Source organism: Amblyraja radiata, chromosome 18, assembly GCF_010909765.2.
Source record: "Amblyraja radiata isolate CabotCenter1 chromosome 18, sAmbRad1.1.pri, whole genome shotgun sequence".
Classification (NCBI taxonomy): domain Eukaryota; kingdom Metazoa; phylum Chordata; class Chondrichthyes; order Rajiformes; family Rajidae; genus Amblyraja; species Amblyraja radiata.
This window is the reverse complement of record NC_045973.1, coordinates 40192071-40218723: the sequence shown is the minus strand read 5'-3', so window position 1 is coordinate 40218723 and position 26653 is coordinate 40192071. Positions and strand designations below refer to the sequence as shown.

General features: G+C 42.8%; 1 protein-coding gene across 1 annotated transcript in view; it reads right to left on the bottom strand.

Annotated features, from left to right (window-relative positions):
- Positions 1-26653, bottom strand: part of nup210 (nucleoporin 210) — a 160037-nt gene that overhangs the window by 9107 nt on the left and 124277 nt on the right. The window contains exons 31-36 of the mRNA XM_033037203.1: positions 26155-26330; positions 23439-23659; positions 23212-23348; positions 17855-17981; positions 4123-4266; positions 2788-3038 (exon numbers count right to left, since the gene is read on the bottom strand). Of these exons, the coding sequence (XP_032893094.1) occupies positions 2788-3038; positions 4123-4266; positions 17855-17981; positions 23212-23348; positions 23439-23659; positions 26155-26330 (1056 nt within the window). The remainder of the gene's footprint in view (positions 1-2787; positions 3039-4122; positions 4267-17854; positions 17982-23211; positions 23349-23438; positions 23660-26154; positions 26331-26653) is intronic.

Below are 26653 nucleotides of genomic sequence, written 5' to 3'. Positions count from 1 at the left end.
GCCCAAATCTAAACGTTACTTTTCCATGTTCTCCAAAGATGCTGCCTGACCTGCTGAGTTACTCCAGCACTTTGTGTCCTATCCCATTATTTTTTCATTTATACTCTGAACATATGTATTCTGGATTGTTGTTACAATTATGCATACAAAGAAGCCTAACATGTAAAACAGACAAGAACTTTGCCCCTATCCTTCTCTGGTAATGATTTGTTTAAGGTCAAGTGGAAGCCAGCCATTTGATGTACATAAAAACAGAAAACGATGGAAATACTCAGGTTAGGCTACATATGTGGGATGAGAAACTGAACTAATGTTTTAAGATCAAAGATCTCGGAAGGAGACCAAAGAAGCTTGCCAAGCCACGTGGAGGAAGGGAATGTCGGTAGTAAGGGAATGTCGGTAGTAAGGAAGGCAAACAGAATATTGGCATTTATTTAGAGAGGAGTAGAATACAAAAGCAGGGATGTAATGTTGACGCTTTATAAGGCACTGGTCAGACTGCATTTGGAGTATTGTAAGCAGTTTTGGGCCCCATATCAGAGGAAGGATGTGCTGGCATTGGATAGGGTCCAGAGGAGGTTTATGTGAATAATCCCAGGAATGATTGGGTTAACATATGATGAGTGTTTGATGGCATTGGGCCTGTACTCACTGGAGTTTAGAAGGCTGAGAGGGGAACCTCATTGAAATTTACCAAATAGTGAAAGGCCTGCATAAAGTGAATGTGGAGAGGATGTTTCCACTAGTGGGAGAGTCTAAGACCAGAGGTCATAGCCTAGGAAGAAAGGGATGTACCTTTAGAAAGGAGCTGAGAAGGAATTTATTTAGTCAGAGGGTGGGGGATCTGTGGAATTCATTTCCACAGACGGTGGTGAAGGCCAAGTCAATAGATATTTTTAAGGTGGAGATTGACAGATTCTTGATTAGTAGGAGTGTCAGGGGTTATATCGTTGTGTCCTTGGGCAAGACACTTCACCTACCTTTGCCTGGGACTAGAGACGGAAATTAGCTACTGATTGGCTACAATCTCGCATATTTACATGCAAATGTTCATTAATATGCACTGTCCCTATAAACAAATTATTATTATTATTATTATTATTATTATTATTATTATGAGGCAAAGGCAGGAGAATGGGGTTGAGAAGGAAAGATAGATCAACCATGATTGAATGGCAGAGTGGACTTGATGGGCCGAATGGCCTTACTTGGCTCCTAGAACTTATGTCACTGATTGGGTAAAACTGGAGTAAGTATGGTGATAAACAGCAAACAAGCTTATCTGTGAATGAATGAATGCGAGCAGTTAAAGTGAGAAAATCAACAAAATGTATGAGCTGTGAATGGCAGAGCAGAACGATGTGGCAGGATGGATGGGCTAAACATGTTCTCTGTTCCCAGAGGTTAAAAGAGGGAGAAAGAAAAATAACAAACAAGCAGAGCCAATATTACAGATGGGTGACTGAAACAGAGATAAATCAAGTTACTTAAAGTTGTGGAATTCAATCTTATGTCAGAATGTTGCCTTTGGACTGAACACAGTTGCTTTGCACATCACCCCCACTTTGATCAATTGGTCTGTGCCTCTTCTACTGTTACAATGAAGCCAGCCGCAGTTTAAGGAACAGATTCCATCAGGGTATGTTGCAACCTTCCCAGCTTTACATCCGTGACAGTCTCAGTCCAATCTGGTGGCATGCCCTCCTGCTCTGCATCTGGCTATTTCTACAACCTTTTGTCTGCTCTTTTACCTGTGTTCTCACTCTCCAGTTCACTCACTGACCAGATAACCTTGTGTACTTTTATCCCCACAGTCATCCCAGCTTTACCTTAAAGAAATCCCTCCGCTCCCACCTTTCCTGTGTTTAAAAAGCTCCATTCATCGCCTTCTCAGTTCTGACCGTCTTCCAGCTTAAATGTTAGCTCTATTTCTCTTCCCACAGTTGCTGCCCGGCCAGCTGAGTGCTTCTAGCATCTATGTTTTTATTTTAAGTTTGCAGCATCTGCAGATTTTTGAAAATGTTGTTTTGAGATGAATAGTGGGATTTAACTTTGTTTCCATAAAAGCACTTAGTTGTGGAGTTATACAGAATTAAAATAGTCCCGTTGGTTCAAATGCAAATCAAGATGCCTTGCTGAGCTGGTCCATTTGCCTGCATTCTGTCCAAATTCCTTGAAACATTTCCTATCCACAGACCTGTCCAAATGTCTTTTAAACAATGTAATTGTACCACCTTTATCCTACTATCAGTATACAATATGCATCTACCTGGGAGCACAAGTTGTAGTCCACAAGGTAATTAGAAGGGAGTTTCAAAGCTCCAGTGAATTCTTGTATTTTCACTCCATAACTAAATTACTGGCTCCCTCCATACAGGAAAGGAAGTTATCAAACAATACAAATTCTAGACCCAAGGAACTGTAGATGCTGGTTTACCAAACATGACACAAAGTGTTGGAATAACTCAGCAGCCATGCTTCCGACCAGGATCCTTCTTCAGGCTGAAGGACATGAACCAAATGCAGGTAAACGGATCGAGCTTAGATGGGCATCGTGGTTGACATAGACGAGTTGGAGCAAAGGGCCTGTTTTGGTGCTGGATGTCTATGACTGAAGAAATGTCCTGACCCAAAATATTACCTATCCATGTTCTCCAGAGATGCTGCCTGACCTGTTGAGTTTATTTTGTGTCTCAAAGTATATCAAACTATTCTATGTATTCGCACAATTCTGGCAGTCAATTTTTAAAAATGGATTAAAAATGTATGCACCAATAAGCCCATTACCTCCAAGTTTGCCAGAATTTCAGAAGTTCCATACACTATCACATCAGTAGTTGTATGTAGGTTACTTAAAAGTATTTCTGACTGGTCAGTGTAAAAATCAGGTAAAAATGGGATATCAGCGCCGATTTGTTCTCCAATAGATTGGACATTAAGAATCGAAGCTTTAATATTGACTGAGGTTTTGGCTTTGCTTAGCACTTTCAGTTGGTCATTCGTCAACTTCTGCATTGTAACAGCGCAGGTGTAATGTCCTAATATGGAAGAAAGGAAAATATGATTAGCGCATTACCCAAATTAACTTTTTCAACAATGATCAGCAAAATCAATAGCAAATCAAAATACATCGGAAAACCTAAAAATGTTAATTCTTATGGTAAAAGTATTTTCTTTTGATTGATTTAATCTTAATTTTCTACAGTAAACTATGATATTTAAACTACTTTAGCGAATATGGCACGGCGGCGCAGCGGTAGAGTTGCTGCCTTACAGCGCCAGAGACCCAGGTTCAATCCCCACCACGGGTGCTGTCTGCACGGAATTTGTACGTCCCCCCGTGATCGTGTGGGTTTTCTCCGAGATCTTCGGTTTCCTCCCACACTCCAAAGACCTACAGGTTTGTAGGTTTATTGGCTTGATGTAACGATACTATACGATAAACTTTATTCAAACTTTATGCCAACAGTCACAACACGCAAGGGACACAAATATTTGAAATTAAAAGTGAAAAAAAAAGGACAAGCGACTGTTGTCTGGCTGCCGTGTGGGCAGCGCCTTAATCGGAATGAACGAACAACCAAAGGCAAGCAGACCATCCCCTGGGTAGATTATGCTAAAACTACGGTCCCCTCCCCCACAACGGGTCCCCATTTGTTCTCCCACCATCCCTCATGACGGATCCGCCGGTTCTTCACGTCGGTCCCCCCCACACCGGGTCCCCATTGTCTTCCCCTCCCCCCCTCACGCTCCACTGCCACTGAGGTTCCCGCCACCGAGGCTCCTTCGGGCCAGACAGGCCTCGTCGCCCGGCATCTCCGCAGGTCCCTGGGATGCCTGTGGGGAGAGTCAGGCCTGCCGGGGCAAATTCTGGTCATCAGTCCTGTCATCGCACCACGGTTGTTCGGCGGGCGGATCGGGCACGTGCGGATCCCCGGGACACTCCAGCCACACGCGCGTGGATCCCCGGGACTCTGTAAATTGTCCCTAGTGTGGGTAGGATAGTGTTAATGTGTGGGGATCGGCAGTCGGCATGGACTCGGTGGGCCGAAGGGCTTGTTTCCATGCTGTTTCTCTAAATTCAACTTTTTAAAAAAATCATAGTTAAGTGCTAATTTTTACCTGTATGAGCATCAAATCCTGTCTGGACATTAAACACATCTTCAGCTGGTATTTCTACTGCATTATGAAATTGCAGATTGCAAGTCAAAATGGATTCTGGATGTATTTGATCAATTGCTTCCACATGTGCTGCTGTACAGTCTCCTGAAAGCAAAAAAAAACATCATGTTTTAAACTATTTGTAAATATACGTGGCGATTTAGGATCAACGTGTGTAAATATACCCTGCGACATTTGGTAACTTATTATTTTTGCAACGGGTTTTATCATGCTTGTCATGTATTCTTCAAAACTGACCTCCTACAAAATTTGTTCAATAAAATCCAATGGACTTTTAGGACGTATTCCACCTGAACAGCAAACAAAGACAGCAGCACTTTTTGAAATCAATTGTGTGGTTTAAATGGTCATGGCTGCAATGCTGGTGGAATGCTGACTTTGAAGTACTAAGTCCAATGTGTCCCCCATTTACTTTATTAAAGGTCGTCAAAAATGCTGGAGAAACTCAGCGGATGAGGCAGCATCTATGGAGCAAAGGAAACGTCGCCTATTTCCTTCACTCCATAGATGCTGCCTCACCAGCTGAGTTTCGCCAGCATTTTTGTCGACCTTTGATTTTCCAGCATCTGCAGTTCCTTCTTAAATACTTTATTAAAGGTATGTGCCGAGGGAGACAAATTATGAAATGCTTAAACCTGATGGCAAGTATAGAGTTTGATGACTTTTGTTCCCATAAAATTCTTCAAAACTGGTCATGAAAGAAATGCTTTCATATAGATATTCTTCTGGCAAGTTCAGCTGTTTACAGCAGTAAACTGTTTTGGGCAACTTTAGCTTCAAGCAAGAAATTCTATATTACTTCCTTCAGCATGATTTCCACAAACGCTAGGATAAAAAAAGTGAAAGACTACAAGATAAAGTGAGTGAATGGACTAGTGCAAATGATTTATTTTGGCAGATCTACTAATTTTATAGTGTATAAAAGGGTTACCCTTCTCCAAGAAATATTGTATTAAGTGTTGTATTTTCCGTTTATGGGGAGACAAAGAATTGCTTGGGGGACCAACTTGGCCAGGTTTGGGTATGTATTTCATTTTCTGACTAATTAATACACAAATGGGGATTAAGAAGGATGAAAACATAACGTTAAATCTCCAGTGTATAACGCAAAATCATTACAATTTTATATCTTACGAGGAAGTCCACTCCAGCCCCTGACAAACAAGCTTTGGCAAGATTATGGTCTGCAGGGCAGCTAGAGATCAAGCAGTTCATCTTTACATTTCTGAATCTCTTTCTTCATTAGCACATTTCTTGCTATTTTAAGGAATAGCTGTTGCTGTTGTTCACCATGAATAGGAGCATCTAAACTGGGATTATGTCAATTATTAGAAAAGCTATCTGAACAGAGAGGATTGTGTAGGAAGCCGTTGGTGAGAGGAGGAGTTACCTGGGCGGTGAGTTTAAAAATCGAGCGCGGGGCTTGCTTTCACAGAGGCTCGGGGAGCCGTTGGTGAGAGGTGGAGTTACCCAAATCTGCCGCGTTCCATCTCACTTCCAGACAAGGAGTCTGGTGGAAGCCTCTGGTTGGTGGAAGAGGACCAGAGGAAGCAGCTGATTGGGTGCAACCCCAGGTTTACATTTCTGCTTTCAGGTTAAGGGATCAGTGAGTTAAGGGTTCTGTGAGTTAAGGGATCTGTGAGTTAAGGGTTCTGTGAGTTAAGGGATCTGTGAGTTAAGGGTTCTGTGAGTTAAGGGTTCTGTGAGTTAAGGGTTCTGTGAGTTAAGGGATCTGTGAGTTAAGGGATCTGTGAGTTAAGGGATCTGTGAGTTAAGGGATCTGTGAGTTAAGGGATCTGTGAGTTAAGGGATCTGTGAGTTAAGGGATCTGTGAGTTAAGGGATCTGTGAGTTAAAGGATCTGTGAGTTAAAGGATCTGTGAGTTAAGGGTTCTGTGAGTTAAGGGTTCTGTGAGTTAAGGGTTCTGTGAGTTAAGGGTTCTGTGAGTTAAGGGTACAGTATTTATTAGTAAAGGTACAGTTTAAAGGATAAAGATTTTTATAGTGTGAGGGAGTTTAGTTAATTTGGGAGTAAGCTATGTCAGTGGAGATTGGCCCCGTGGTTTGCTCAGCCTGCAACATGTGGGAGATCAGGGATATGGTCGGTGTCCCTGGTGACTACGTTTGCAGGAAGTGTGTCCAGCTGCAGCTCCTGGCAGACCGCATTGAATGGTTGGAGCTGCGGTTGGATTCATACTGGAGCTTCCACAATGTTGAGAAAGTCGTGAATAGCACGTACAGCGAGTTGGTCACACCACAGGTAAAAGGAAAGAGGACAGAAAGGTGAACGGGTGGCCAATAGCCAGCAAAGCAGTAGGCAGGTAGTGCAGGAGTCCCCTGCGGTCATCTCCCTCCTAAACAGGTATACCATTTTGGATACTGTTGTGGGGAGATGGCTCATCAGGGGAAGGCAGCAGCAGCCAAGTTCATGGCACCATGGGTGGCTCTGCGGCACAGGAGGGGAGTAAAAAGAGTGGAAGGGCAATAGTAATAGGGGATTCAATTGTAAGGGGAATAGATAGGCGTTTCTGCGGCCGCAAACGAGGCTCCAGGATGGTATGTTGGCTCCCTGGTGCAAGGGTCAGGGATGTCACTGAACGGCTGCAGAACATTCTGGAGGGGGAGGGTGAACAGCCAGTTGTCGTGGTGCATATTGGCACCAACGATTTAGGTAAAAAAAGGGATGAGGTCCTACAAGGTGAATTTAGGGAGCTAGGAGATAAACTTAAAAGTAGGACCTCAAAGGTAATAATCTCTGGATTACTACCAGTACCACGGGCCAGTCAGAGTAGAAATAGGAGGATATTGCAGATGAATACGTGGCTTGAAAAATGGTGCAAGGGGGAGGGATTCAAATTTTTAGGGCATTGGAACCAGTTCTGGGGTAGGTGGGACCAGTACAAACAGGACAGTCTGCACCTGGGCTGGAATGGAACTAATGTCCTTGGGGGAGTGTTTGCTAGTGCTGTCGGGGAGGATTTAAACTAATGTGGCAGGGGGATGGGTACAAGAGCAGAGAGGCAGGGGGGTGTAAAATGAGGGTAGAAGCAATAGGTAGCAAGGTGAAAAGTAAAAGTGGCAGGCAGACAAATCCAGGGCAAAAATCAAATAGGGCCACTTTTCAACATAATTGTATAAGGGGTAAGAGTGTTGTAAAGACAAGCCTGAAGGCTTTGTGTCTCAATGCAAGGAGCATTCGTAATAAGGTGGATGAGTTGAATGTGCAGATAGTTATTAATGAATATGATATAGTTGGGATCACGGAGACATGGCTCCAGGGTGACCAAGGCTGGGAGCTGAACATCCAGGGATATTCAATATTCAGGAGGGATAGACAGAAAGGAAAAGGAGGCGGGTAGCGTTGCTGGTTAGAGAGGAGATTAACACAATAGAAAGGAAGGACATTAGCTTTGAGGATATGGAATCGATATGGGTAGAGCTGCGAAACACTAAGGGGCAGAAAACACTAGTGGGAGTTGTGTACAGGCACCTAACAGTAGTAGTGGAGTTGGGGATGGTATCAAACAGGAAATTAGAAATGCATGCAACAAAGGTAAAACAGTTATAATGGGTGACTTCAATCTACATATAGATTGGGTGAATCAAATTGGCAGGGGTGCTGAGGAAGAGGATTTCTTGGAATGTATGCGGGATAGTTTTCTAAACCAACATGTAGAAGAACCAACGAGAGAGCAGGCTATTCTAGACTGGTATTGAGTAATGAGGAAGGGTTAGTTAGCAGTCTTGTTGTGCGTGGCCACTTGGGCAAGAGTGACCATAATATGGTTGAGTTCTTCATTAGGATTGAGAGTGACATTGTTAATTCAGAAACAAGGGTCCTGAACGTAAAGAAAGGTGACTTTGAGGGTATGAGACGTGAATTGGCCAAGATAGACTGGCAAATTATTCTTAAAGGGTTGACGGTGGATATGCAATGGAAGGCATTTAAAAACTGCATGGATGAACTACAACAAGTGTTCATCCCAGTTTGGCAAAAGAATAAATCAGGGAAGGTAGTGCATCCGTGGATAACAAGGGAAATCAGGGATAGTATCAAAACAAAAGATGAAGCGTACAAATTAGCCAGAACAAGCAGCCTACCAGAGGACTGGGAGAAATTCAGAGTCCAGCAGAGGAGGACAAAAGGCTTAATTAGGAAAGGGAAAATAGATTATGAAAGAAAACTGGCAGGGAACATAAAAACTGACTGCAAACGTTTTTATAGATATGTGAAGAGGAAAAGATTAGTTAAAACAAATGTAGGTCCCTTGCAGTCAGAAACAGGCGAATTGATCATGGGGAACAAGGACATGGCAGACCAATTGAATAACTACTTTGGTTCTGTCTTCACTAAGGAAGACATAAATAATCTGCCGGAAATAGCAAGGGACCGGGGGTTAAATGAGATGGAGGAACTGAGTGAAATCCAGGTTAGCCGGGAAGTGGTGTTAGGTAAATTGAATGGATTAAAGTCCGATAAATCCCCAGGGCCAGATAAGTTGCATCCCAGAGTACTTAAGGAAGTAGCCGCAGAAATAGTGGATGCATTAGTGATAATTTTTCAAAACTCTTTAGATTCTGGAGTAGTTCCTGAGGACTGGAGGGTAGCTAATGTAACCCCACTTTTTAAAAAGGGAGGGAGAGAGAAAACGGAGAATTACAGACCAGTTAGTCTAACATCGGTGGTGGGGAAAATTCTGGAGTCAGTTATTAAAGATGGGATAGCAGCACATTTGGAAAGTGGTGAATTCATTGGACAAAGTCAGCATGGATTTATGAAAGGTAAATCATGTCTGACGAATCTTATAGAATTTTTAGAGGATGTAACTAGTAGAGTGGATAAGGGAGAACCAGTGGATGTGTTATATCTGGACTTTCAGAAGGCTTTCGACAAGGTCCCACATAAGAGATTAGTATACAAACTTAAAGCACATGGTATTGGGGGTTCAGTATTGATGTGGATAGAGAACTGGCTGGCAGACAGGAAGCAAAGAGTAGGAGTAAACGGGTCCTTTTCAGAATGGCAGGCAGTGACTAGTGGGGTACCGCAAGGTTCAGTGCTGGGACCCCAGCTATTTAAAATATATATTAATGATCTGGATGAGGGAATTGAATGCAACATCTCCAAGTTTGCGGATGACACGAAGCTGGGGGGCAGTGTTAGCTGTGAGGAGGATGCTAGGAGGCTGCAAGGTGACTTGGATAGGTTGGGTGAGTGGGCAAATGCATGGCAGATGCAGTATAATGTGGATAAATGTGAGGTTATCCACTTTGGTGGCAAAAACAGGAAAGTAGACTATTATCTGAATGGTGGCCGATTAGGAAAAGGGGAGATGCAACGAGACCTGGGTGTCATGGTACACCAGTCATTGAAAGTAGGAATGCAGGTGCAGCAGGCAGTGAAGAAAGCAAATGGTATGTTAGCATTCATAGCAAAAGGATTTGAGTATAAGAGCAGGGAGGTTCTACTGCAGTTGTACAGGATCTTGGTGAGACCACACCTGGAGTATTGCGTACAGTTTTGGTCTCCTAATCTGAGGAAAGACATTCTTGCCATAGAGGGAGTACAGAGAAGGTTCACCAGACTGATTCCTGGGATGGCAGGACTTTCATATGAAGAAAGATTGGATAGACTCGGCTTGTACACGCTGGAATTCAGAAGATTGAGGGGGGATCTTATAGAAACTTACAAAATTCTTAAGGGGTTGGACAGGCTAGATGCAGGAAGATTATTCCCGATGTTGGGGAAGTCCAGAACTAGGGGTCACAGTTTAAGGATAGGAGGGAAGTCTTTTAGGACCAAGATGAGAAAACCATTTTTTTACACAGAGAGTGGTGAATCTGTGGAATTCTCTGCCACAGAAGGTAGTTGAGGCCAGTTCATTGGCTATATTTAAGAGGGAGTTAGATGTGGCCCTTGTGGCTAAAGGGATCAGGGGGTATGGAGAGAAGGCAGGGATGGGATACTGAGTTGGATGATCAGCCATGATCATATTGAATGGCGGTGCAGGCTCGAAGGGCCGAATGGCCTACTCCTGCACCTATTTCTATGTTTCTATGAAGGAACTGCAGATGCTGATTTAAACCGAAGATAGACACAAAATGCTGGAGTATCTCCATGGGACAGGCAGCATCTCTGGAGAGAAGGAATGGGTGACGTTTCGGGTCGAGACCCTTCAGTTGTCTTATGTTTATTGACAAGTCTTCACTACCAAGTAGTATTAAATATCTGGAGAGCTTAAACCACAGGGTGCAACGATAGTACACTTCTCACTATCATAAAACTAATTACAGATTATAGATTGTATAGAATCTCTTGGTATATAGAAACATAGAAAATAGGTGCAGGAGTAGGCCATTCGGCCCTTCGAGCCATTCAATATGATCATGGCTGATCATCCAACTCAGTATCCCGTACCTGCCTTCTCTCCATACCCCTTGATCCCCTTAGCCACAAGGGCCACATCTAACCCCCTCTTAAATATAGCTATAGCTCTTAAATACGGACTGAAGAAATACTTACCAAGAGTATGCTAGACTAGTTATTTAATTTAAGGGCAACTAAAACAATATCTTTTTAAAGATTCATTTAATTTATTTGGTAAACCCGCCTACATGTAATAATGCAAACTACTAATTTCCCCACAAATCAGTCAGCCACCATATTTTGATTTAAGACTGAATAAGTCCCAACTATCATTTTATTTTCTTCACACTTTCAAACCTTCCCTTAGGTTTGTACAAGTGTAGAAGATGATGAGGGGAATAGATAAACACACTGTCATTTAATCAGACTATGTTGAATAAAGAACCAGGGGACACAAGTTGATGGTGAGTGCAGAAAGATTTAATAGGAACCAGAGGAACAACTTTTTCGCACAAGAGAACTATACAAGAAGAGGAGCATCAGCAGAGCCATCTCCATCATCCAGGACCCCTACCACCCATCACATCACATCTTTTCCATTCTGCCACCTGGGAAGAGGTACAGGAGCATCAGCTGCAAAACCAGCAGGATGCTCCTCAGCTTCTTCCCACAGGCAATAAGACTGATTAACGGACTTTGTCCCCTCCCAAAATATCGCTCATCCACACATCCAGCAGCGCCCATACTTTGACAGTTAGGCACCTGTCAAAGTAAAGCCACTGTGAAGCCACTGTCGATCAGAATGACTGTTTTTATTATATTGTTAATTTTTAGGCCTACTTTCTTTTTAAAAATGGTAATTTTAATTTGTTTTTAAAGTATTTATTATCCTTTTTTGTTCTTATTTTTACACACAATGGAAACCGATTGAGCAACGTTTTTCGTTTCCTCTGTGTATGCAAGTACTCAGTGAAATGATATTAAAGAAATACTGAACACTGAAAAGAGGATGGTGGGTATTAGGAATGAGCTACAAGAGAAGGTAGTTGAGGCAAGCACTATAACAACATTTAAAAGGCATTTAAACAGGTAAATGGATAAGAAAGGTTTAGAGGGATATGGGCCAAATGCGGGCAGGTGGGACTTGTCTAGATGGGGCATCTTAGTCAACGTGGGCCAGTTGGGTCTAAGGGCCTGTTTCTGTGCCGTGTAACTCTATGACTAGGTTTTTCAATTTAGAATTTCTCTCAGATAATTTGAAGGGAAAGGCCATCATACCCTCCGGTAAACACCTAGCCAATAGAATTGAATTTTGCCTACATTTTCTTACCATTATACTGGAATGTTTTCCCGCTCACAACCTGGGTAAATACAAAACTTTAAATCACAATTTTAAAATCTTTTAAAATGTGGAATGGTCAGACTGAAGTCAACCTTGTACTGATACTTCCTCATTAATATTCAGGACTTCAACTCCAGCACTGTTAAATCTCCATACCATAAATGGAAGTTTAGTAATAGAAGCCAGCATCAATGGAAGTGATTTCAGAAAATAGAAATGGATATTAGTTGCGTGATTTTTTTAATGCCACGACAATGCATTTTGGCTGCAATTGCATGGTGCTTTTTAGAACAATTTTAAGCAGATTTTTCACATTCAGTATTTAAAAAATATATAAACTTTCAAGTCCTCCTTGACATGTCCTCAGAACCCTAAACACACCAATTCCTTTCCCTTCCAAACATTTTTAGCAAATCAGTTCCATAAGAATTTGCTGGAACATTTATTTAACTTTAGGAAATGGTGTACCCATTGAGAAAGCTTCAAAAAGCTGTACAATATCTTGTTAATGTTGAGTTGAGTATATTGAATTATTTCAAAGCTTTAAGAATGGAAAAACCATCAAACTAAACAATATTAGTTTAACATTTGTCATATTAAATCTGCTTTAAAATGTTTGGAAGCTCAGAGGTAGAAATCAGAGCATATCATTAGCATATTGAGCACAATGTGGAGTATCCTCACCTTTCCTATTTGGAGTTTTGCATACAGTATATTCATTTTTGATAGGCGTAGATAGGATAGTCAGAACCTTCCCCCCAAGGTGGAAATATCCAACACTAGAGGGCGTAGCAAAGGTGAGAGTGGCAAAGTTTAATGGAGATGTGCGGGGCAAGTTTTTTTTATGCAGAGAGTGGTGGGGACCTGGAATGCATTGCCTGGGGTGGCGGCTAATATGATTTAAGAGGCTTTTAAATAGGCACATGGAAGTGCAAGGAATAGATGGATATTCATCATGTACAGGCGGATAAAATGAGTTTAACCTGGCATCATGTTTGGCAGAGACATCGTGGACCGATGGTCCTGTTCCTGTGCTGCATTATTCTATGTTCCATCATATTTCATCATCCGTCGAGGCCAGCACTCAGCTTAGATCAAGGCCATGGTTCAATCGATGCTTAATAGTTTTGAGTGATTCAGCTGTTACTTTTAAAAGCAGAACATTGGAATCACAATGCCAGTTTTTTTTTAAACAGAAAAGTCGATGAAACATTTAGATGACATGATATGGGTGGTTTAGATCATAAAAGCATTGGCAAAGATTTAATTTCAGCTCGATCTCCTTTTAACTTTGAAGAACAGTAAGCAATCTGAAACTTTAACAGTTTCTTTGTCCACAGGTGCTGTTTGACCTGTAGAGTATTTGCAGCATTTTGGTTTAGACTGGTTTCCAGCAGCTACACTGGAGTTTGTTTATACATCACTTGTTTAATGTTCTCGGAACATCCGTGACACATCCGGTTGTTAAACACTAACTCCCCTCCCATTCCCACACTGACCTTTCTGTCCTGGGCCTCCTCCACTGTCAGAGTGAAGCCCAACGCAAATTGGAGGAACAGCACCTCATATTTCGTTTGGGCAGCGGTATGAATATTGATTTCTCTAACTTCAAGTAACCCTTGCTTTCCCTCTCTCCCCGCTCCTCACCCGTTCCAGTACCCCGACCCGTTTCACTGTCCTCCTGATTAATTTTACAAATTGTGTACCTCCTGTCATCTTCCCCTCACCTAATACTGATCCATTCTACATTTCCTAATCATCTGTTTTCACAACTTACTCTTCCAAATCGCTTTGTCTCCCTTTCCCCTGGCTCTTAGTCTTTGGATCTCGACCCAAAACATGACCCATTCCTTCTCTCCCGAGATGCTGCCTGTCCCGCTGAGTTACTCCAGCATTTTGTGTCTATCTTGGCACATCATAGGCAGTGACAGTGGCAGACTGGTTCTAAAAATATTGGTTGCCAGGAGAGAAAGGGGGCCCACTTCATCTATGGGCCCACTTGATATAGGGGGCCCACTTCATCAGGGGCCCACTTGATATAGGGGGCCCACTTCATCAGGGGCCCACTTGATATAGGGTGCCCACTTCATCAGGGGCCCTCTTGCCATCTGGCAAGCTGACACCCTGGCCAGTCCGCCACTGGGCAGTGATGTACATCGGGAAGTGGTAAATGTTGTAATGTAAAACATGCGGCTGCCTAATTATGCACACCAAGCTTCATTGTGATGGGATAACAATGATCAGTTTTAGTGGCGATTTAGATTGGAAGTTATAAATTAAACAGGAGATTAAACTCGTGCTTCAAAATATTAGCAGAGGATCTCCGATATTTGAAAGTAAATAGGGCTTGGAATGTCACCAAGTTAAGAGTTTAAATTTCATGCAAAAGATACCAACTGATACTGCAACAATTTTTCAACTTTCAGCTCACTCAATTGTCTGACATGGTGCTGGAATTCACATTCTCCTGACACAGGAAAGATAGCATGAACACCAACCAATGGCTGACACATTGTTGTTCAGTACTGCAACTAAAGAGCAAGATTTACTTTACTTTTAGTTTTTAGTATTAGAGATACAGCACAGAAACAGGCCCTTCGGCCTACCAAGTCCTCACCGACCAGCGATCCATGCACTATCCTACACACACGAGGGACAATTTACATTTTATACCAAGCCAATTAACCTACAAACCTGAACGTCTTCGGAGTGTAGGAGGAAAACAAAGATCTCGGAGAAAACCCATGCAGGTCACGGGGAGAACGTGCAAACTCCATACAGACATGGCTGAATATTTCTTAAAATACAGAGTCAGGATCGAACCAGGGTCTCTGGAGCTGTGAGGTAGCTCTACCACTACGCCACAATGCCGCTTGTATAACCTGTATATCTGTATAACTTCTAACCTTTCTTCAGCCCTTGCATGCCTGAACATTTCTTAAAATACAGAGTTCAAAAGAAAATATGACATTCGTGGTTTAATTTTTACAATAATAGTGACACTGAAGAATCTGTCCAGATAGTCACATAATTAGTCATAGAATTATCTATCCAGCATGGAATATATAAGATGTACCAAGATATCTATCCGGGGTAGTCCCTTTTGCTTGCATTTGTGCCATATTAGACAATGGACAATAGGTGCAGGAGTAGGCCATTCGGCCCTTCGAGCTAGCACCACCATTCAATGTGATCTTCGTTTTCCCGTATCCTTGGCGTGACCACGTCACTGTAGGTCCTGTCCAGGAAACTCTCGTTTTCCCGGATGGCCTTGAGGTCATCCAGCTGTTTCTCCAGTGCCCCCACCACAGTCCTTCAGGAGCTGAACCTGGACGCACTTGCCACAGTTGTAGCAGCCAGAGGCTCCATCGGTGTCCCTGGCCTCCCACATCCTGCAATCTTCACACTGCCTCATCTTACCCGTCAGGTGTTCACCACGTCCCGTCCTCACCAGCTTTTTGTGTAGTCTCCTCCCCTCAGCCTCCTCGCCAAAGACTCACACTTTATTCACAAGGCCGCTCCCTCACTGCCGCTCCCCTGGAGCAGCCTTGTTTATATTGGCTGATAAATTGCCTAATTTGCCAATTTACAAATCAGATTCCTCAGTTTTCCCCTCTGACTCACCCTCTGAGCCAATAAGCTCTTCCACCTGCTTCTCTTTGGTTGCTGCTTCTCCAAGCTCCATGTAACCACTGGGCAAGCTATCCCTCAAAAATCTGTTCCACCTATGTACCTGTCCAAATGCTTTCTTAAACTTTGCAATTGTACCCATCTCAATAGCTCCTTGGTATGGAAAAAGTTGCTCCTCAGCTCCTTCACCTCTCACCTTAGACCCGTGCCCTCTAATTGTAAACTTCCCTACCCTTGGAAAAAGGCTGTGACCATCGTCTTTATCCATGGCTCATGACTTTATATGGCTTGACAACTTTCCCCCTCAATCCCCGATTCTCGAGGTTAAAAGTCCTAGCCTATCCAGCCTCTCCTTACAATTCAAGCCCTCGGACCCGGTAATATCTTCGTGAATTTCTCTGCACTCTCTCCAGATTAATAATATTCTTCCGATAACTGGGAACCAGAATTATGTACAAGTGTGGTCTCGCCAACTGCTTGTACAGCTGCAACATTTAATAAACCCGAGTTATTCCAGACCTCAATAACAGATTTCGGTTATTGTGAACGGATATACCGACCTTCACCGCGAGGCCTTGCTGCTGATGCCACCCCCGACCTGCACTGCCTCCCTGCACCATGCACACCTGGCTGCTTCCAAGCCAGACCTACTGCCATCACGAACGGCCCACACAGCTTCCTCGGCCCACCAGGCTGCGCCTGCCGCTGCCACCACCAACCTTTACCTGAACCCCGGCTGCCCACGGGCCACAACCAATGACTCCCCCACCACTCACCTCTCCCCCAGCTGCCAGCAGGTCGGGGCCGCCATCTCACCTGGATTCCAGGTACAGTTCCAGACCAAGAGCCTGGAGAAGGGTCTCGACCTAAAACATCACCGATCCATGTTCTCCAGAGATGCTGCCTAACCTGCTGAGTTACTCCAGCACCTTACTCGGTTACAGCAGCCAATCGACAATAGTCGACACTAGAGCCCTCCACAAGATATGTTATATTAAGGGTTTACTGTAATTTCAGAACTGTTGCAATCTGCCTGATGAAGGTAAATGTGCCAAATGCCTTCATCACCACCCTATCTACCTGGGTGGCTACTGTTATATACCTGCACTCTTTGGTCTCTGAGTCCTACAACACTCTCCATGGCCCCACCATTCACCGTGCAAGTCCTGCCTTGGTTTAACTCACCAAAATAAAACACCTTTCACTTGCCCAAGATAAGTTCCACCCACTATTCCTTGGCCCACTTCTCCAGTTGATGAAGATCCTGTTGTAATCTTAGATAACCTTCATTACTGTCTGTAACACCACCAATGTTGGTGTCATCTGCAAATTTACCAATGTTAACAATGCTGTCATTATTATTAATTTATTGGATGACAAACACCAGTGAACCCAGTACTAATCCCCGATTGCAGGTCTCCAATCTGAATAACAACACTCCACTATCACCCCCTGCAGAGACCAAGTGCTGGAGTAATTCAGTGGGTCAAGCAGCATCTCTGGAGAAAAAAGATGTTTCAGATCAGAGGTCTTCTTCAGACTGCTGAAACCCTCCGATTCCTTTCACTAATCCAATTTCATATCTAATTGGCAAGCTCATGCTGGATCCCATGTGATCCAAACTTCCAGTCGAGCCTTCAAAGCAGGACCTTGTTGAAACTCTTGTTAAAGTCCAAATGGACAACATCTATAGTCCAACACTTTTCAATCCTCTTTGTCAGTTCTTCAAAAGATTCAATTAGATTTCCCTTGCACAAAATCATGTCGACTATCCCTAAAACAGGAATGTCGCTTCTGAATTATTGCCTGTTACTTTCCTTCCCAATATTCTACTAATTCTTGTCTACATAACATTAATTTTGCTTACTTATAGCATCAAGACCAGCATCTCACCATCAGAAAAATATTAATTGATTTTTGCCATATTTTAGCCAAAGATGCTGTTGCCTTCGTCCCAGTATATTGGAAGATGAGGTCTAATTGCAAGAAAAATCAACAATTTCAACTTTGACATGTTTCATGCAGTAGAACTCCTTGGAGATGATTGCTCAGAAATGATCAGTTCTCAGTGACTAATTTAAAGTCGACCATGCTGACATTTGTAAATGATGTCAGATGACAATATGGATCACCACGGTCATCTCCAAAGGCATTAAATAGGAACATCAATATTTTTGGTCAGTCTTGTTTTGTCGATATAATGGAGATTCTGTTCAATATTAAGATTACTGCAAACTGCACAAAGCAGATTGGGTTACAATCTCAACTACTGTGCAAACCCACTCCATTCCTTCTACCCACCTCCCAAAATTCAAGTCTCCCCAAGAAAAATACCTTTCATGTTGCTACTGTTCTCTCCTACGATAATGGGAAACTTGAATGGCACAGACTCAGCCTGGGTCGTCAGACGCACACCACTCTGCAGTTGAACAAGAGTCTTGCCTGCATTCCTAATCACCAGCTGCAAAACAATAGTGTTTGCTAAATTAACATACTTAATCCATTAGAAATCACAAATAATGTCAGCGCAACAGATTTGTGGATAGTTACATTCATCTGCAATGATAAAATAACTAAAATGTGTTGGCAGTGCCTCCAGTAATGAGATTCAAAGGGTTGGAGCAAAAAGGATGCAAAAATCAATAAAACCTGCAGATGCTGGAAATCTAAAATAAAAAATGCTAGAAATGTTCAGTAGATCAGGCCACAGAAACATCTCCCGCACCCCCTCCCTGAGTTCGATCCTGACTATGGGTGCTGTCTGTACAGAGTTTGTATGTTCTCCCTGTGACCATGTGGGTTTACTCCAGGTGTGCGGTTTCCTCCCTTTCTCCAAAGACGTGCAGGTTTGTAGGTTAATTGGCCTCTGTAAATTGTCCCTAATGTGTTGGATAGAACTAGTCTGCGGGTGATTGTTGGTCAGCGTGGATTCAGTGGGCTGAAGGATGCATTACCATGTTGTATCTTTAAACTGGTCTGACCTAGGTAGACAAAAGTGCTGGAGAAACTCAGCGGGTGAGGCAGCATCTATGGAGCGAAGGAAATAGGCAACGTTTCGGGTCGAAACCCTTCTTCGGACTGATCTGAGTGTGGGGGGTCGGGCGGGAAGAAGAAAGGAAAAGGTGGAGCCAGTGGGCTGAGGGAGAGATGAGAAGGGGAGGAGAAAGTAAGGACTACCTGAAATTAGAGAAGTCAATGTTCATACCGCTAGGGTGCAGACTGCCCAAGCGAAATATGAGGTTCTGCTCCTTCAATTTACGGTGGTTCTCACTCTGGCCATGGAGGAGGCCGAGGACAGAAAGGTTGGATTCGGAATGGGAGGAGGAGTTAAAGTGCTGAGCCACCAGGAGATCAGGTTGGTTATTGCGAACCGAGCGGAGGTGTTTGGCGAAGCGATCGCCAAGCCTATGCTTGGTCTCACCGATGTAGAGCAACTACATCTAGAGCGGTGGATGAAATAGATGAGGTTGGAGGAGGTGCAGGTGAACCTCTGCCGCACCTGGAAAGATTGCTTGGGTCCTTGAATGGAGTCAAGGGGGGAGGTAAAGCAACAAGCGTAGCATTTTCTGCGGTTGCAAGGGAAAGTACCCGGAGAGAGAGTGGTTCGGGTGGGGGGGATGGGGAGTGAGAGTAGAGTCACGGGGTATAGAAGAGACCCTGATGAGAGCCTCATCTATGGTAGAAGAGGGGAACCCCCGTTCCCTGAAGAATGAGGACATCTCCGACGCCCTGGTGTGGAACACCTCATCCTGGGTGCAGATGGGGCGTAGACGGAGGAATTGGGAGTAGGGGATGGAGTCCATTACATGAAACAGGGTGGGAAGAAGTGTAGTCCAGGTCCACTCTGACCTGCTGAGTGTCTTAAGCACATTTTATTATTGAAGTGAAAAGGTCTTTTTTTCCCCACTCCCAAAAGTTATTTTCGACAAAAACTTAAAACACACAATCAAACTAACTAGGAATGTAATTGGTTGTGTAAGTTGAAGGAATTGGGTATGAAGATTGGAGGACTTGAATACCTCAGTCTCCCCATATACTTCGGAGCCTACTTCTTACTAGATTGGAAGTCTAATTGGATGGCGGTGAAAGCTTGCTGTATGTTAACTATAAATAAACATCTCATGTTGAGTTGCCAATTTGTGACCAAATGGCTGTTTTTAATGGCTTGATTTAGCTGTGGGAGTAAGTCAGAGAAACAAAGCAATGCATCGATTTGGTGAAACACCAGAGTGGAGAAATTCAACTTTATTAATTGTTTGTAGTTTACTTTTTAATGAATTAAGTAATGACTTTGGGATGGAGATGAAAAAAGTTATGCTCTACATAGTGAAAGGACCAGTTAAAAAATAATCTGCTAATAGCTTAATTGCTTTGTATGAAATTTAAATACATTTACATTTATGCAAGGCAAACAGTTGGCAGGTGCATTGTTCACAAAGCAATTATTTACATAAATGAAGGATGTAAAATCCCAACAAATTGTAAATATTGTTTTGTATTAGAGCGACTGCACTTCTGATAGAGGAAATGAAATAGAACTATACAGTGGAGAAATAGATTACTTAATGTCAGTTCAGTTAAAAAAAAAAGTATCAGGAACTATTCAATGCAAATTAAAACACATTTGATGAAACAATCCAGTTCAAATAGATTTAAAGCTCCTATATTGACTTTGTTAGTAGGAAAAATCCAGACTCAAATGAACTTACTTATACTGTAGTACCAAATGTGCACTGAGGGATTACCAATATAACTTGTAAACTGCCAACAATCTATCCAAATTGATAGGAAAGGTTTGGAGGGACGTGGGCCAAACACAGTCGATGGGATTAGTGTACATAGGCATTTTGGTCAAAATGGACAGGTTTGTCAGTTTGGCTGATGGATCCGTTTCCATGTTATATACTATGAATTTAAACCCCCTGCAGCATTCACCTGGCACAAGGTTAATCATAATAAATCCTAAATATGGGGGGGGGGGGGGGCAGGGTTAGTGAACATGGTGCAGTGAAGAGAAGGAAAACATACAATGGAATAATTCTTCATGGACTCTGAATGAAATAGACATCAACGCTTAAATAGCTTATCACTTTTGATTTTATATTATTCATAGTTGGTATAAATAGTTAACCTCATTACAGTTGCTTTGACTGTATCTAGCTATACCATCCAAGACTTTGGAATCTGTATCACAATCTCAAAAATGCATGCATTCTTCTACCCTCCAAGACTATGTAAAGATTCCCACCTTCTTCAGATGGGTAATTTTCTCTTGGTATAGACATTACTAATTAGTAATTAGTAATTAGTAACTTTCAACACATCCTCACCCTGGTACACACCTGCACTTCGTAAACTGAAACAGACTGGTCGCCAACTCGAACGACTAATAAAAAAATCATCTCTCACAGTCCACCTTGAAGCTTACAAACTCCACCTCACTGACTACAAAGATGCCCTCATTGCTGCAAAATCTGCCTACCTCTCCTCCATATTCACCGATCCCTGCCTAAACCACAGAACCCTCTTCTCCACAGTGGGCAACCTCCTCAAGCCTCGAGCCAACACTCTCCCTACCTCTACTCCGGATCTCTGCAACTCATTCCTCCACTTTTTCGCTGATAAAATCAGCACCATCTATCAATCTTTATCCCCTGTACCCGACTCCTCAGCATCTACTCCACCACCTACCTCGGCCCCTCCTTTCAACATCTCCACTGACCTCCTTACCCCTCCTCCACACTGCTTCCTCTCCCAGTTTGACCTGGTCACCCCTATTGAAATCTCCAAACTCATCAGCTCTTCCAAACCCACCACCTGCTCCCTCGACCCTCTCCCCACTCCCCTGTTGAAGTCCTGCCTCCCCGTACTCTGCCCCTACCTCACTAATCTCTTCAACTCCTCATTGTCCCAAGGAATTGTCCCCTCCGCTTTCAAAACTGCTGCCGTTACACCAATCTTAAAGAAACCTGGTCTTGATCCCTCCTCTCTCATTAACTACCGCCCAATCTCAAACCTCCCCTTCCTTTCAAAAACCCTGGAGCGTATCGTTGCGTCACAACTTCATTCCCACCTCCTTGCGTATAACCTACTTGAACCCCTCCAATCTGGCTTTCGCCCCCTCCATAGCACAGAAACTGCTCTCCTCAAAGTCCTCAACGACCTCCTCACCTCTGCTGACACTGGTTCCCTCAACATCCTCATCCTCCTCGACCTGAGCGCAGCCTTCGATACAGTGAACCATAACATCCTGCTCACCAGACTCAAGGACCTCGGCATTGAAGGCTCTGCACTCAGCTGGCTCCGTTCCTACCTTTCCAACAGATCCCACTTCATCTCTCTCCACAACCACACCTCTGCTACAGCCGCAGTCACTCAAGGCGTTCCCCAAGGCTCCGTACTCGGCCCCCTCCTCTTCATCATCTACATCCTCCCCCTTGGTCAGATACTCCGCCACTTCAATCTGGACTTCCACTGTTACGCTGATGACACCCAGATTTACCTTGGCACCAAATCCCCCCACAACCCCCCCCTCTCCCATATCAACTCCTGTTTGTCAGCAATAAAAACCTGGATGCAACATAATTTCCTCAAACTCAACAGCGATAAGACAGAATTTCTCCTCATAGGCTCCAAAGCCACACTTAGCAAAATCAATAACCCCACTCTCACCATCGACGGCACCACTGTCTCCCCATCTCCCCAGGCCCGCAACCTTGGCGTGATCTTTGATTCCACCCTCTCCCTTGAGCCTCACATCCGCCATGTCATTAAAACCTCCTTCTTTCATCTCCGCAACATCGCCAAACTCAGACCCTCTCTCACACCGCCTGCTGCTGAAAGACTCATCCATGCCTTCATCTCCTCCCGACTGGACTATTGCAACTCACTTCTCCTTGGCATCAGCTCCACCTACATCAACCGACTCCAACTGGTCCAGAACGCAGCCGCCCGACTCATCACCCACACCAAATCCTGGCATCACATCACTCCAGTCCTCAAAAAACTTCACTGGCTTCCCGTCTCCCACCGGATCACCTACAAAATCCTGGTCCTCACCTACAAAGCCCTCCACCATCTGGCCCCCACATATCTCATTGACCTCCTCTCCCCCTACCAACCCTCACGGTCCCTCAGATCCACATCAGCCGGTCTCCTCTCCATCCACAAGTCCAACCTCCGCAGTTTTGGGGACAGAGCCTTCTCCAGGGCAGCTCCCAGGCTCTGGAACTCCCTCCCCCAACTGATCCGCAATTCCGTGTCCCTCCCCATCTTCCAGTCCCGCCTCAAGACCCATCTCTTCACCTCTGCCTATCCTTAGCCCCACGTCCCCGTCCCTTTTCATCTGTGCATTAATTGCCTCATGCTGTGTTTTGTATTGAATTCTGTCTTTACTTTGTGTACTAGTCATGTCTCTACTATTTATTTTATTCCCCTTACATGTTTTTCCTATACATGCTCAATTTTTGTAAGGTGTCCTTGAGACTCTTGAAAGGCGCCCATAAATAAAATGTATTATTATTATTATTATTATTAATTTAGTGAAATATTAAAATATAATCCCAGTTATTTTACAGGAAACAGTTAATTGCTTTAAGTAATGCTATTATTCCACCAAAAATATTTGACAAAATCCAGGCATAAAAACTATGCAGGCTCAACAGGTGCCCCTTGTTATTAGCAAAGCTTACCTCTCTGTAAGTTTTGATATGTCCTGGTATATCATAATATACCGTGACAAGCCCCGAATCTCTTGCAACTGCTGTGCCAGTTTTAGGGCTAATCTGAAGAATGTTACTGGAAGATGAACTCCAAACTCCAAGTTGCCCTGCAAGAACACAGATTAAATGCCAGATTGCATCATACACTTGTAAATTGTATGACAACTTGAATATCCAATAATATATTAGATATTTACCTTCTCCATTAACGAGATTACTGCTGAAACATATAACATCACCAACCACTAGTTCTCCCTGCAATTCCGGATGGATGAAGTGTTCAACAGGCAAGGGAACATAATCAGCAATGCCAATGTGTTCTGCATCCCACACACTCAGCAAAGTCAGTCCAACATTTACAGTCCTTATTATAAAGGTATTATTTGTTGTTCCTTTGCCAATTTGCAGCAGATCATCCCTGCAGAAATCAAATGAACATTATCTAATTAATAATGACACCATTAAAGAAATAATGAACTGCAATATTAGCATTCTGATTTTCATACCATGCCTGCTTGCTTTAGTACAAAAAGTTTGAACCTCTGTGGAAAAATGAATACATCACTTTCATGTTCATATTTGTGAAATATATATTTTTTAAACCACCAGAATGTGAAATTTATTGAATACTCATCTATTTTTTTGAATATATTGTCCAATTATTTATTTTATCTCTCATTGCAGACATTCCAAACAAATAACAAAGATCTAGTAAAATGTTTAAGAAGGAACTGCAGATGCTGAAAAATCAAAGGTAGACAAAAATGCCGGAGAAACTCCATTAGTAAAATGTGCATGGTTGATAACATTCAACTAGTGTACAGGTGTTCGCTGGTCAGCGCAGACATGGAGGTTGAGGGGCATCTCTGAACTACACCAAAAGCAATTTAGTCATGTTTTATTCATTTTAAAACATTATCAGCAGAGAAGACTTAAGAATTAATTGCTTGCACCATCATTGTTGCTCTACAGAAAGTATTTGAGCCTCCCTACATTAGGAACAGAAGCAAGGAAGAGATCAGACTTCTTTTACCTTCCATCACAGTGAGGAGGTGCCTGGGGGAGAGTCACTGTGATGGATGTTTATGTTAAATTTATATCATTGTCTGTTTTGTTTGCTTTTTATTGTTATGACTGTATGGTAACGACAGTTCATTCAAATTTTCTGAATGACAAATAAATTCAATTCAATTCTTTTTTAATTATTAGTGAAGTCTACTTTATGTAATTATCTACTCAAAAAGAATTACATGTGCAAGCTGGCAATTGAACTATTTTTCTCTCCAATTTACTGCTTTGTCTTATGCCAGGTCTCATGGAACCAGAGATATTCCCTCGTATCATCCCTCACCAAGTTTCATTGTTTTCAAAGTTAACAATAGGCAACTACTTGAATTGAGGTTGTTTGTGAAAAGGCTAACAAGCTTAGAGATCAAAATAATTGAAAATTCTACCTTTCAAAAATAAACAGAGCTGCAATTTATTTTCAGGTCATATTAAAATCCAGGGATCTCCATTGCTAGATTTAGTTAAAATATCTATCCATGGCCCTTTCTGTTTCTCATCTGTAGCTGCACAACAGTGTCCAGAAGTAGAACATCAATTGTCACATGAGATTCAACCATCTTTCTCTCTCTCAACTACTACTCTGCCTCCAAATTAGAATCTTTATGCACTGAATGAGCAGAAAATGTCCCCAACTTAATATTGGGAAGGTCAAGGGCTTCATACCCAGTCCCAATCTCCCTCTCTGGGCATTGTAATTTAATCAGGCCACTGTGGTGCTGTGTAACTCCAAGTCAAGCTTCAGATCCCACATCCATGCCATTTATAAGATTGCTGCTTTCCACCTTCAGTACCACAATCCAACTCAGTTGCTAAAAGTTTCATTTACTTTGGGACTCACCTATTTTAAAATACTCATGGTTAGCTTACTTCAGCTTAGTTCACTCTAAACTTGAGGTCAAACCAAATGTTTTCAATAATGTCCAACAGCCCATTCATCTGTCAACTATGCTTGTAAAACTAAAATGGGCCCTGTTCATCCTTGCATTCAAATCCTTACCTACATGCCTTTTCTCTTTGTATGTCTAATGACAGGCAACCAAATAAGATACTGAAATATCAGTGTTAGCTGTGTTAGAACGAGTGTACAATTGAACAAGGAGTTGTTGTTGCACCATTAATGGCAGTCACGGTTGAGGCAGCGGTAGAGTTGCTGCCTTACAGAAAATGCAGCGCTGGAGACCCGGGTTCGATCCCGATGACGGGTGCTGTCTGTACAAAGTTTGTACATTCTCCCCGTGACCTGCGTGGGTTTTCTCTGAGATCTTCGGTTTCCTCCCACATTCCAAATTGGCTTGGTAAATGTAAAAATTGTCCTGAGTGAGTGTTAATGTGCAGGGATCACTGGTCGGCGCAAACCCAGTGGGCCGAAGGGCCTGTTTCCATGCTGTATCTCTAAACTATTAAACCAAAACCTTCATCAACAGTTCAAAGTTTAAGGAATTCTAGTCTCCTCCTTCCCAAACGTATTATCTACTTACATTGGAGACCTTTCTTCACCACTTCATGCTGTTAGACGACAGAAACGTAAAAAATATTTTTGAGCATTTGTGCATCTTACACTTACCTATTAGACTTTTTGCAAACTATTTGTTGACAGCCGATTCATTATTAGCAGCCTGCACCTTTGCTCATTTGTGCACCACAATATCTTGCAATAGCTGTGATTTGTTGTTTTACCAAGTGCATCATACATCACTTGATCTCCAATGCTGTCATTCATTGCAAATCCAATAAAGTGGTTAGCAGCAACTTGTCATGTGGCAATATATTACAATTAAGCCACAGGAGGAAGAGAACTTGAATATCCATTGCAAATAATGAAAAATACTGACTGAGCTGCTTTACCTGTTCATAGCAAAATTTATCATGGTATTTTGTGCGTCAAAGAGATCTCCAGAGCTGTCGTGGAAATGGACAGTTAATGTTAAAGTTATTCCCACTGGAATGACCAGTGCAGATTCCTTGTTGATTGTGTGTATTACGGGACTTGTGCTGATCCTCAAGTACGAGACAGGTGCAACCTAAACATTTGAAAGAATGATGTAAAAAATGAGGAAGAAGAATGAACCGGGTTTAACATAAAACATCACAGCACCGTGTAATTACGGAAATATTCATTTGACTCCATGGGTTAAGTGTCAGATATTTGAATCTCAATTCAAATATGAAAGAGAAACTTGCATCAGAAGTTGACAATAGAATAATCTAGCAAATTGTATTTTTAAATTTGTTGATAGTATCTCCCCCATAGCATTACTCAAACAATTGGAAACATTTTGAAGTGGAGGCCCTGTGACTATTCGGCCCATGCTATTGGTGTGCAGGATGCTTCAGGGCAACAGCA